Below are 13,504 nucleotides of genomic sequence, written 5' to 3' on the forward strand. Positions count from 1 at the left end.
CAAAAAAGTTAAATGGTGATTTTTTTCTTTTTGATTCAATAGCATCAAATATGTTAACATAGGTACCTATGAATTTTTATCTTAGCCGCAACTGAACACTTTAAAAGATGCAATGTGGTAAACTGAAAATTGCAATTAAAAAATCATAATTTAGTGACATGTCAGCATATTTTTTTTAAGTTCTGTGTTTTAAGTAATAGCTTTGTAGGTCAGGGGAAAGTGCTTTATATAGAATAACTTCAGAATGGCCACCTAACAAAATTAAGGTGCCTATTAATCATTTCCATTCCTTAGTGACTGTAATCACAGAATAGTTTATTTTATTTTATTGTACGCTACATTAAGCACCTTTGCAATTTTCAAGACTCATTGCATGAAGCACTTTATTATTACAAGTGTGATTTTTATTTTTAATGAGCTATTTGATTTTTAATGGTAAAATTTTCAAAAAAAAAAAAAACCATGAAATCATTCCCTGTTGCTCTCTTTTATTTCCTCCTTTTCCTCTTAAAAAAAACCCTTATTGACTATTAATATCAAATACTTCGTTGTACCTGGGAATTAGTTGCAGATAAAACTAAAATTAGGACCACACTTTTGAGAAATACCGTAAGAGGTGAAAGACCTAGAGTTCCTAATTAGCCTCAGTTTTAAAATAGTCACTTGCATGGGAGCAAAAGGGAGCGGGTCATGCCAAAATTGTTTTTCGGACCAAGCTTACTTCCTTCGGTGCTCGCTCTTTACACATTTGTCTATCAACAATGAGATTCCATTGAAAAACTGGTTTATTGTCTATGAAGTCTGTGCTCGAGTCCCCAAGTCATTTATCACAAAAATAGTAGGATTTCCAGGAAAGAATTTGTCAAGGTACACAAAAGACCACTTAAATGAAACATTTCCAATGTCTAGACTAATATTTTTCAAGGAAAAACCGACTCCGCTTAAGTGACCTTTTGCATATCAGCTCCCCATGACATCATGAAGCATTTCATTTGTGTGCTACAGTAAATTGGGACTTTTTTTTTTTTAAGATTTTATTTATTTATTTGACAGAAACCTCAAGAGAGGGAACACAAGCAGGGAGAGTGGGAGAGGGAGAAGCAGGCTTCCCGCTGAGCAGGGAGCCCTGTGGGGCTTGACCCCAGGACCCTGAGATCATGACCTGAGCTGAAGGCAGACATTTAAGGACTGAGCCACCCACATGGCTATAAATTAGGATTATAATTTCAGACTTTTTAAATTAGGACTTTTTAAAACAATGGCATGTATTCTATCATTTCAAACCTGTTAAGGGTTTACAGTTAGAAGTGCAAAAATCATGTGAAAAAGAGCCACCTTCCATTAGCATTTAGGAGCAGTTACTTTTTCTGTTTCCACTGACACTATCTCTGCTTTTAAGTATCTGCGAAGTCAGAAACTGGTATAACATCCTTATTCACTAGTGCTTGGATAATTTGTATCCTTAAAAGGATGAAGTTTAGTAGTAGTAAAGTTCTGATTTTCATAAGTAAGGGTCCTTTTCCCAGATAACCTGTGGCTTACTTGTTTTTCATATATGAGCTGCTGCTTTCCTGGTTGTTTCCTCTTATTTCTCTCTTTTGTGTTTTTGATTTGGTATTTGTACAGATTATAAACTGATTATCCAAATAGGTCTCCTGAACATCTGACACCAACCATAGTTACAGAATTTTTTCCTTAGGATGAGAACTTTGAAGACTTACTCTTATAACAACTTTCAAATATTCGAAGCAGTGTCATTAACTGTACTCACCATGCTGTGCATTACATGCCCATGGCTTATTTTATAACCGGAAGTGTGTACCTTTTGATGCCCTTCACCCATTTGGCCCTACCCCTGCCTGGGAAGCCACCAAGGTGTTCTCTGTTTCTATGAGCTTGGTTTTTTTGTGGGTTTGTTGCTTTTACAGTCCACATATGAGTAAGATCATAAGGCATCTGTCTTTCTCTGACTTACTTCAACTTAGCTAAATATCCTCTAGATGCATTAATGATGTCTCAAATGATTCATTTATATGACTGAATAATAGTCCATTGTGTAGATACACATATGGATATCACATTTTCTTTTTTTTTTTAATTAATTAATTTTTTTCAGCATAACAGTATTCATTGTTTTTGCACCACACCCAGTGCTCCATGCAATCCATGCCCTCTCTAATACCCACCACCTGGTTTCCCCAACCTCCCACCCCCACGCTTTCAAAACCCTCAGATTGTTTTTTCAGAGTCCATAGTCTCTCATGATTCACCTCCCCTTCCAATTTCCCTCAACAACCTTCTCTTCTCCATCTCCCCTTGTCCTTCATGCTACTTGTATTGCTCCACAAATAAGTGAAACATATGATAATTGACCCTCTCTGCTTGACTTATTTCACTCAACATAATCTCTTCCAGTCCGGTCCATGTTGCTACAAAAGTTGGGTATTCATCCTTTCTGATGGAGGCATAATACTCCATAGTGTATATGGACCACATCTTCCTTATCCATTCATCCGTTGAAGGGCATCTTGGTTCTTTCCACAGTTTGGCGACCATGGCCATTGCTGCTATAAACATTGGGGTACATATGGCCCTTCTTTTCACTATGTCTGTATCTTTGGGGTAAATACCCAGTAGGATATCACATTTTCTTTATCTGTTTATCCACTGAGGGACACTTAGGTTGTTTCTGTATCTTGGATGTTACGGATAATGCCATAATAACATGAGTGTACAAATGTCTTTTTGAATTAATGATTTCATTTTCTTCAGATTAATACCCAGAAGTGGAATTTCTGGAATTGATAGTTCTATTTTTAATTTCTTGAGGATGCTCAGTACTGTTTTCCAGAGTGGCTGCACCAATTTGCATTCTCACCAATAGTGCACACGGGTTTCCTTTTCTTCAAATCCTTGCCAACACTTGTAATTTCTTGTCTTTTGGATAATGGCCATCCTAACAGGTGTAAGATGATATCTCATTGTGGTTTTGATTTGCATTTCCCTGATAATTAATGATATTGAGCATCTTGTCATGTGTCTGTTGGCCATCTATATGTCTTATTTAGAAAGATGTCTATTTAGATCCACTGCCCAATTTTTAAGTGGATTGCTTGGTTTTTGCTATTGACTTGTATGAGTTCTTTGTAAAATTTGAATGTTAACTCATTACCACATACATGATTTGCAAATATTTCTCCTGTTCAGTATGTTGACTTTCATTTTGTTGATGGCATTCTTTGTTGTGTCATAACTTTTAATTTAATGTAGTCCTGTTTGTTTATTTTTGTGTTGTTGTCTTTGCTTTTGGTGTCAGACCCAAAAAGATCATCACCAAGACTGATGTCAAGGAGCTAGCTGTTGGGGAGTTTTCTTCTAAGAGTTTTATGGTTTCAGGTCATATATTCAACTCTTTAATCCACTGTGAGTTAACTCTTGTATATGGTATAAGATAGGGCCTGGTTTTATCTTTTTGCACATAACTGTTCAATTTTCCCAACACAATTTAATGAAGAGACTGTTCTGTCTTCATTATATGTTCTTGGCCTCTTTGTCGTAAATTAATTGGCCGTATATATGTGGATTTAATTCTGGGCTCTCTCTTCTGTTCTATTGATCTATGTGTCTTTTTTTTTTTTTTTAAAGATTTATTTATTTATCTGACAGAAGGAGAGAGATCTCAAGTAGACAGAGCAGCAGGCAGAGGGGAGGGGGAAGCAGGTTCCCTGCTGAGCAGAGAGCCTGATGTGGGGCTCCATCCCAGGTCCCTGGGATCATGACCTGAGCCGAAGGCAGAGACTTAAACCACTGAGCCACTCAGGCACCACTATGTGTCTATTTTCATGCTAGTACCATACTGTTTTGATAACTGTGGCTTTGTCATATAGTTTCAAATTAGTGAGTATGATACCTTCCACTTTGTTCTTCTTTCTCAAGACTGCTTTGGCTGGCTATTCCGTCTTTTGTGGTTCCATAAAAATTTTTGAATTATTTGTTTTAGTTCTTTGAAAAATGCCATTGGAATTTTGACAGGGATTGCACTGAATAAGTATATTGCTTTGGGTACTATGGACATTTTCATAATATTAATTCTTCCAATTCATGAGCATGGGATATTTTCCCATTTATTTGTATCTTCAATTATTTTTCCTTCATGTCTTGTAAGTTTTAGTGTCTCTTTTTTAAGCTCCCTTTTGATAATATGGCTGGGCAGAATTAGTGATGGGTATAATGTACTACCTCTACATTATTTTCTTCTACATTATAATGTAATGATCTCAAACAGCAATACCTTTAAAAAACAATGCCATCTTTGTGACCTTTATCAACCTATTCCCCATGACTGGTTATTTTCTTGACATACTTGCATTTTAAATCTCCTCCAGATTATCCTGTTCTTTATCTTACTGATATTTTCAAATTTTTTATTTTTTATTTATTTATTTATTTATTTATTTGACAGAGAGAAATCACAAGTAGATAGAGAGGCAGGCAGAGAGAGAGAGGGAAGCAGGCTCTCCGCCGAGCAGAGAGCCTGATGCGGGACTCAATCCCAGGACTCTGAGATCATGACCTGAGCCGAAGGCAGCAGCCCAACCCACTGAGCCACCCAGGCACCCCAAATTTTTTATTTTAAATACATGTACTGAAAAATACAAATATTAGAGGAGTACAACTGGTAGGATTTTTTCACAAATTAATGGCATTTATGTAATCAACACCCAGATTAAGGAAAAGGGTGTTCCCAGCACCTCTGTATTACTGAATTTTATTTAATTCTGTTTGTGTGTATGTGTTTTCTCCTTTCTCCTAAAGAACTAGTTCTTTTGTATTTATTTCCTTTCTGTTTTGTGAGTGGAATCTAAGTAGCAATCTATAGATTGATAAAAGTGCTTCATAAATACATAACCACATGTATCATAAATACATGAATATCTTCTGAAAAGATATTTTCAGAAACCTTTAGTATTGTTGAAGAATAACTAAACTTTTTTAATTATTGTTTTTCTTCTTCCCCGACCCTTGAAATTCCATGCTGTGATTTCCGCTAATCATTGTTCCAAAAGTATATATTCATTTAGAAATGGTTAACTTTTTTTTTTTTTTTTTTAGTGTGTAAATTCAAAGCTCACAAAAGATGTGCAGTGAGGGCAACAAATAATTGCAAATGGACAACTCTAGCCTCCATAGGGAAGGACATCATAGAGGACGAGGATGGAGTAAGCTCAGTTCTGTCTTTGGTTTCTTCCCAGTACCTCCCTCTTATTGTTTGCCCTGTGGAAAATGACAGAGTTAAGTGGGAGTATTTACTAGTAGGACTAAATGGAAGGCTTTGGTTAGTTAGGAGTTTCTATTTCCAGTTAGATCCCCCGTAGTTTCCTTTAGCTCTTAAATTTTGAGGGAAATGCGAAGAGGGCTTGGCGATGATTGCTGCACTGGGCTGATGTTGGAGACCCTTACAGTAAAATATTCTTTAAGGCTGATCTCAGGTGTCTGTTCAGATATTCGCTCCTAAGACATTGGGGCCTCCTTTCCGCAGTGTGCCCTCTACCTTTAAAACCTTGTCTCCATGGCAACTTGCATACGCATCTCTGATAGCACTTTGTAATCACCTCATGATAATGCCTTGACCTTCACTGCTCCTCAGTTAGACTACAAATCCTGAAGGTCAGGGATATGGTCTTGCTTATTTTTGTATCCCTGTGGTACTCAGGTCATAATAGAGGGTCAATAAAAGTGGACTAAATGAATGGGTGCCACAAGTGATACTATCTTGATTCCATAGAATGAGAAATAATTGTAGACCTTCCCTAGAGTAAGAATGGTGCCCTACTGTCTTTAATTTGCCTGCTGTTTATTCTCGCTGCGTAGGTAGCTATGCCTCACCAATGGCTTGAGGGTAACTTGCCCGTGAGTGCCAAGTGTGCTGTCTGTGACAAAACGTGTGGGAGTGTTCTGCGTCTACAAGATTGGAAATGCCTTTGGTGTAAAACAATGGTGAGAATCTTTCCTAATTCCTTCATAATTTTTTTTAAATCTATGTAATTTAGGAGTAAAGAATTTATGGTCAAACAGAGCATGGTAGCATACATACCCACTGTAACATTCAACTTTTTCTGAACTATATTCCTTCCAGTCTGGTTACTTTTTAAATATACTTTTTGTAATGCCCTTGTCATCTGTTTTTTTTGTTTGTTTGTTTGTTTTTGTTGGTTTTTTTTTTTTTTTTTTTTTTTGTCTGAAGACCTTTTCCCCACAGTTTTGTTGTTTTTCATTATGCTATAGCCACATTTAATGGTTTAATATTTTTAGCCCTGTTTTACCACCTGTCGCACACAGAAAGCAACCAAATTTTGATTGACATGTGAAGTATAATTTCAGTACAACCCTGCACATGTTCTCTGACGGAACACCAAGTTCATTCAGCCATGCATAGGTATAATTGAAATTAGATTTTTTTTTAAAAGATTTTATTTATTTATCTGAGAGAGAGAGAGAGAACATGAGAGGTGAGGGTCAGAGGGAAAAGCAAACTCCCTGTTGAACAGAGAGCCTGAGTGGGACTCGATCCCAAGACTCTGAGATCATAACCCGAGCCGAAGACAGTCGTTTAACCAACTGAGCAACCTAGGCGTTCTGAAATTGGATTTTTATATTACATATATATTATATAGATACATGTTTTAAAACTTTCTCACATGTGCAAGAAAGCAGTGAGAAGTATGCATGGCATAACATGGAGGCAACAGCAAGGCATGGTCCTGTCTGTGCCAGACCACCTGAGGACTGGGCCCGAGGCTTCATGAGGGCAGTCAGAGAAGAAACTCCAAGGGTGGACTCAGGCCACTCAGAGGTTGGCGTGGTGCTCACCGTAATAGGGTGGGGAGGCAACAGCTGTGGGTGCTCATCTCTACACTAGGCGATGCCGTCCAACCGTAGCAGCGATTGCCTTGCATATGGCTGATTTGTTTGGTCTTGTGTTGAGTCTTGGAAGTCACTTCTCACCCACCCACTCCAAAAAAGGGTGGAAAAAATTTCTTTCAGTAAGTATGATGTAGATCCTCAAAGGAGAATGATGTGAGGTCGCTGGGTTGATTTCATAATCGGTGAGATTAATTCCATTTTTTTCCATGGGAAAAAGTAAGTCCTGCAGTTTTTCAGTTGAGCCTGATAGGTGATCTGTTTCCTTTTTTTTGTTTGTTTTGTTTTAAAGATTATTTATTTATTTGACAGACAGAGATCACAAGTAGGCAGAGAGGCAGGCAGAGAGAGAGGAGGAAGCAGGCTCCCTGCTGAGCAGAGAGCCCGAAGCGGGGCTCAATCCCAGGACCCTGGAATCATGACCTGAGCCGAAGGCAAAAGGCTGAGCCACCCCCACCCACACTGAGCCACCCAGGCACTCCTCCTTCTTATTTTAAATCAGACTTGATTCTATCCTCATGCTTTTATTATTCTTTATCAGTTACCCCTTTTGTCAGCTACAGGTGTTACTTCTAATTTCTCTGATGCCCCCTGTAATATAATATATAGACTGTCTTAGGTATGTCTTTGGAGTTTTGGTGACACTCTAACCCCTAAAACCCTCTTGTGACACAACCCCAGGGTCAAGAATCACACGCTTCCCAACTGAGCCAGCCAGGCACCCCAACATTCCTTATTTTATTTAATTTATTTATTTTTAAAGATTTTATTTATTTTTTCATTTAGAGAGAATGTGTGAGTGAGTTGGGGGGAGGGGCAGAAGGAGAGGAAGAGAGAGATGCTCAAGTAGACTCCCCACTGAGTGTGGGTCCCAACATGGGGCTCGATTTCTGGACTCCCGAGATCGTGACCTGAGCTGAAATCAAGAGTCAATGGACTGAGCCACCCAGGAGCCCTCCTGGCATTTCCTTGTTTTAAGAGTGCTTGCAGAGGCCTGTAAGATAAAAATATTATAAATAAATAAGAAAAATAAGTAAGTAAGTAAGTAAAGCACTCCCATAAATGATATTTTAAAACTTCATCCCACCTAAGATTTCTCTTCGGGGGTGGGGGCAGCCTCTGATGTGTGTGCCTACTGCTAATTTCATTAGTCTGTACATCTGTTTCTCTGCTTCTGGATCTTCGGCTGTTCTCTTTTTGAAAAGAAAGCAGACTATGTATGTGATCAGTTACTTGAGAAAGGTTTTATAGAAGTTGTCTCCACCTGCCGCGTGTAGGTCTCTACTTGTATTTTCTCAGTGGTTTTTCAACTTTGCTAACGTTCACAGGAGGAGTTCATTAGCTATTTTACTTGCTCACCCTACCCGCCCTTTTAAAAATTTCATGAACAGTGTAGAAGGGTGGATACCGAATGTGGAAGGGGGCATTCTGGAATGTCTTCTCCCTCTCTTTTCTGGCAGAGTTAGATATCACCTTATCATGAAGTCGTTCCTGCCCTGTACTCTGTCCGTCGGACATTCAGGCCACTGTCTGAATGGGCCGCTGTCACCTTGTCACCTCCTTCTCAGTCTTGTACTTCCTATACAATATCACTTACCTCTTCACACATTATTTTGTCTTTAAAATAATGAGTTTCTGACAGAATATCTAGTTTGTAAACTAGTCATGTAGTTTATTTTTTTTTTTTTAAGATTTTATTTATTTACTTGACAGAGAGATAGAGAACACAACTATGCAGAGAGGCAGGCAGAGGGAGAGGGAGAAGCAGACTCTTGGCTGAGCAGGGAGCCCAATGTGGGACTCGATCCCAGGACCCTGGGATCATGACCTGAGCTGAAGGCAGCTGCTTAACCAACTGAGCCATCCAGGCGCCCCCCAGTCACGTAGTTTAAACAGAGTAAAGTAAGACCATAGTTCCACAACTCTAACGAGTCCGTTTTTCCAGTTGTTGTCCAGTCTCTGAGTACACTTTTACCTTTTTATAAAAAGAGTGAAGATACGATTTTATCTTCTGCTTTTTTCATTTAACTTTGGTATCAATATTTTTGTTTTGCTCTGTAATTCTCATACTTTATTTTAAAGATTTTATTTACTTCTATTTGAGAGAGAGCATGAGAGGGGAGAAGGTCAGAAGGAGAAGCAGACTCCCCATGGAGCTGAGGGCCCAATGAGGGACTTGATCCTGGGACTTCGAGATCATGACCTGAACTGAAGGCAGTTGCTTAGCCAACTGAGACATCCAGGCGCCCAATTCTCATACTTTTAAAAAAATTCCTTTTAAACTTATCTGTGCATGCTTGTTTTTTTTTAATCCACTTAAGACGTTAATTCTTATAAATAATATTAGGGAACTATCCAAAATTAGGTCACCACATAAACAAGAATCACTAGTTAATTTCAGTTATTTTCTCAAAAGTTTTGATAAATAGGTGTTTAATTAAATATTTTATTAATTTTCTAAAAGGACTGATGAAATAAAGCTATATTAAATTTAAGTGCTTTATGAAATGTCTACTTTTACTGCTTAAAACATTTCCAGGCCCTTTAGGTAAGTACTTAAAGTATTGTAAGCTCCCTGGGTTCTACTTAGCAAGTTAGCCCTGCTCCTGTTCACAATAGTATCTTGAAACTTTGTTTCTATGAAGTTCAGGCATTTACTGAGTGCCTATGATATATATCACTTTCCAGGATAAGTGTCCAATAATAAGACCTTTTCCTTTTCTTTACAGAGCCAGACGAGAAAATAAGCATTCATGTATTTATACCTATAATAACATGAAAATGTTATATATAAAAAAAGGTGTGAAAAGAAAGTTATAAGACCACTGCAGAACGAGCAGACACATTACAAATTTTATTTTCACTAAGTTCTGTAAGAACATTACAAGGTAGAGGTCATCAGTTTCTTGATGGATGATGATATTAACAAGTACTAGTGAACTTCCCTCCTGTCTCTTCCTCTCCCTTCCTCCTCCCATTCATTCCTGCCTTCCTCTCCCCTCTCCCCTTTCTTCCTCTGCACTGTGTTCTCCTCTCTTCCTCTCTCCTCATCTTCACTAGGCATGTCTTGTCTTTTTTTTTTTTAAGTAATATCTACACCCAGTGTGGGGCTCGAACTTCCAACCCCAGGGTCAAGAGGCTCATGCTCTACCAACTGAACCAGCCTGATTCCACTCACCAGGCATTTCTCAATATACCCTACTTGCCTGTGATAATTATAAAAGTAGGCTATACAGACCAAATCAAATTCCCATCTCTACAATAATCAGACCGTTCTTTAGCATTAGAAGTATTGTGCCATGAATTACTGAATATTTTGTGATATAGTTGATCTTCATTGATCACTTCCTCAGATGCAATTTATGCCATAATAAAACATTGATGTGTTTTTATGATTCTTTAAAGTTTGTTTGTTTCTTATTAGGTACACACTGCCTGCAAAGATTTATACCATCCTGTGTGTCCCCTTGGCCAATGTAAAGTATCTGTCATACCTCCAATTGCACTGAATAGCACTGATTCTGATGGTATGTATCAGTAGTTTAAATATGTATATTCCTGGTGTATTAAATGTTGATTTGTATATTTACTTTCCTAGAACAAATTGAACTGTAATTGGTTATTCTGGTCAGTTTTTATATCAATCCATTTAAATTGCTGAACAGTACATTTAACTTCTAAAAGAACATTGTAGAATTAAAACTTAACATGGCTATTAATACACTGGTGAAATTACTAAACATAAGCCTTACAGATTTTACATTTCATCAAGTAAAATAAGATCATTATTCTATAACAAAATGCAATCCAAAGGTTAATTTTTGTGTATTCTTTTTTCCTTCTGTAATTGAAATCACCCATCAACATAGCTCTTTTTTTTAAAAAAAGATTTTATTTATTTATTTGACAGAGAGAGCTCACAAGTAGACAGAGAGGCAGGCAGAGAGAGAGAGGGAGGAAGCAGGCTCCCTGCTAAGCAGAGAGCCCGATGTGGGGCTTGATCCCAGGACCCTGGGATCATGACCTGAGCCAAAAGCGGAGGCTCTAACCCACTGAGCCACCCAGGTGCCCCCCATTAGCATAGATCTTATTAAAATCTGTTTTCCTATAATTTCCTTGGAGGAACTTATATTTCTATAAATTCCATCACTTTTTCCAGAATCTTACAACTTGTTTAAAGTGCGAAAGAACCCTGCCTTCCTTCTAAGCAAACCATATTACAAAAGGCTTTTACCATACGCTATTATTAAAGTTTTACATTAATAAAGTGCTTTATGATTTTCAGACTTTTTATGTTAATTATGCCGATAGATACTATAAATATAAGGATATAGGCTGCAAAAGATGTGATTTTTTTAAACCTGTGCTATTAACAGCCCTCCCCGTAAGCCCTGATAAATCAAGCTTCTATTATTTATGAAAATTTTAAAGTATTTTCTAAAGCCTCATGAAGGAGAAGTTAAAACATTTTATAATACTGACTATGAACATAAATTCTTTGACAAATGTGAACTTGGAGACTCATTGGTGTTAAGGTAGATGGTGTCTCTTCAATATTCTATGATTAATACTTTTACCCTCTTTGGTAGGATTTTTCATTATAGAGCATATTTTAAAAGATAAGTTCTATAGTCTTAGTATGTAAGTAAAACTTCTGTCCGTTTGGGGGGCTAAATTTTAATTTATTGTTCAAGCAATAAACAAGGTTCTTTATGAATTTATGTTCTTTTCTCTGAAGTTTTGTCGGTAGTAGTTTAAAACAGGCAGCCGTTCATATTGATCCTGTGTTGTGTGTTTTTTTACAGGTTTCTGTAGAGCGACATTTTCATTCTGTGTTAGTCCTCTACTGGTTTTTGTCAATTCTAAGAGTGGAGATAATCAGGGAGTAAAGTTCCTTCGTCGATTTAAACAGTTGCTAAATCCGGCTCAGGTGTTTGATTTAATGAATGGAGGTCCTCATTTAGGGTAATGATTATTAATAAATCTCATTGGAATGAAATAGCACTAAGCATGAAATATGTTTGATTTTTCAGTTTGTGAAGATTCTCGATTCATTGAGACATCTCTGTATTGATCTTCCCACTCTTCCCTTTTTTAAAGCTCTAATTCTAAATTTTAACTTCACCTTTTGATATTTATATAACTTCCTTATGTGCTGAAAACTCCAAAATTTGTTCAGAAAATGTTTTAGAATATATCCTGCCTCAAACAACACTAATGGTTTGCCTAGCTCTAAGAAAGATCAACTTGTGTAAATATAGAAATGCCCGGTAACTTTAGAAAATGATCTGCATGGAAGGCTAGCAGCATTGATTTTTATGTAACACAAACAATCAATTATTTAACCAAAGCCCAGACACCACTGTGGGTCTCAAGGATAGCTCCTCAAGGGCTTGAGACTCCATTCGTAAATGAATGACAAAAAACACTGGTGTTGATTGTTCTTTTCAGCTTTCTGGAATGTCCTCTAATTTACAATCTGAAAAAATTTTAAATTATTTTCAGTGAGGGAAAATATGCTTTATGGTACTTTTAATACATTTTTGGTGTGTGTATATGACTTTGTTGAGGAGGTGATATTGGATCACCTGAACCTGGGTTCTTGCAGCCTACTCCACTTTTCTCTTGGCTTCCACTGTCACCTTAAAGCAGGAACACAGATGTAAAAATGGAGATTTTAGATACATTGAAAAGGCCCTGGGTTTTTAATTTAATACTTTCCTGTCTTTTCTCTCACCTACCCTCAGTCTGGCTGTGTGCCTCTGTTCACTTCTCTTCGGGTTTGTTTCTTCTTTTTTTTTTTTTTTTTTTTTTTTTTTTTAAGATTATTTATTTATTTGCCAGTGATAGAGGGAGAGAAAGCGAGCAAGCACAGGCAGACAGAGAGGCAGGCAGAGGCAGAGGGAGAAGCAGGCTCCCCGCCCAGCAAGGAGCCCGATGTGGGACTCGATCCCAGGACACTGGGATCATGACCTGAGCCGAAGGCAGCCGCCCAACCAACTGAGCCACCCAGGCGTCCCTGTTTCTTCTTTTTTCTGTTGCCTTCTTGCCAAGTCTCAGGCCCTCTGGTCCTGTTGATGTTGGTCTTCATCCTTTCCCAATGCTCCCACCACCCCGCACCCCACCCCATGTCTCCTCGTACATGTCTTCCCCTTGTTTGGGTCTGGCATTTCCTCACCTGGCCTCACCTCTCAAGTGTGTCTCTTGCATCGCTGGTTAGCTGTGTCTCCCTTTCTAGCACATCTGTTTCATAATCCTTCACAGTTCCTATATTTTATTTTATATATGTATACTTTTCCCACCCATCCTTTATGATTCCAAGGAAGGTCCTTTGTGAAACTTCTTGAGATTGTCTTGACAGCATATTTTATAGGGTTTCCACAGTACTCGAGGTATACAAAGGTACATTCAGGAGATGGGATATGCCCAAAGTTAAGATGAAGGAAGAACAGAGGTAAAAGACTGACTCAGACTAGGGGACGAGGGGGAGGAAAAGCAAGTAGGTGTCCGAAAAGTGGTATGTCGGCAAGGTTTGGTGGATCCCTTTAGGAACTGACTTGAGTGTTAATAATATCAGTGCCCT

At 38.0% G+C, this 13,504-nt stretch overlaps 1 protein-coding gene across 9 annotated transcripts in view; it reads left to right on the forward strand.

Annotated features, from left to right (window-relative positions):
- Window positions 1-13,504, forward strand: part of DGKH (diacylglycerol kinase eta) — a 205,109-nt gene that overhangs the window by 111,731 nt on the left and 79,874 nt on the right. For all 9 annotated transcript variants that reach the window (XM_059144622.1, XM_059144623.1, XM_059144620.1 and 6 more), the window contains 4 exons: window positions 5,113-5,219; window positions 5,872-5,997; window positions 10,346-10,448; window positions 11,727-11,886. In XM_059144622.1, coding sequence (XP_059000605.1) covers window positions 5,113-5,219; window positions 5,872-5,997; window positions 10,346-10,448; window positions 11,727-11,886 — 496 coding nt within the window. The remainder of the gene's footprint in view (window positions 1-5,112; window positions 5,220-5,871; window positions 5,998-10,345; window positions 10,449-11,726; window positions 11,887-13,504) is intronic.

The sequence above is a fragment of the Mustela lutreola genome, chromosome 13 (assembly GCF_030435805.1).
Source record: "Mustela lutreola isolate mMusLut2 chromosome 13, mMusLut2.pri, whole genome shotgun sequence".
In the NCBI taxonomy this organism is placed as follows: domain Eukaryota; kingdom Metazoa; phylum Chordata; class Mammalia; order Carnivora; family Mustelidae; genus Mustela; species Mustela lutreola.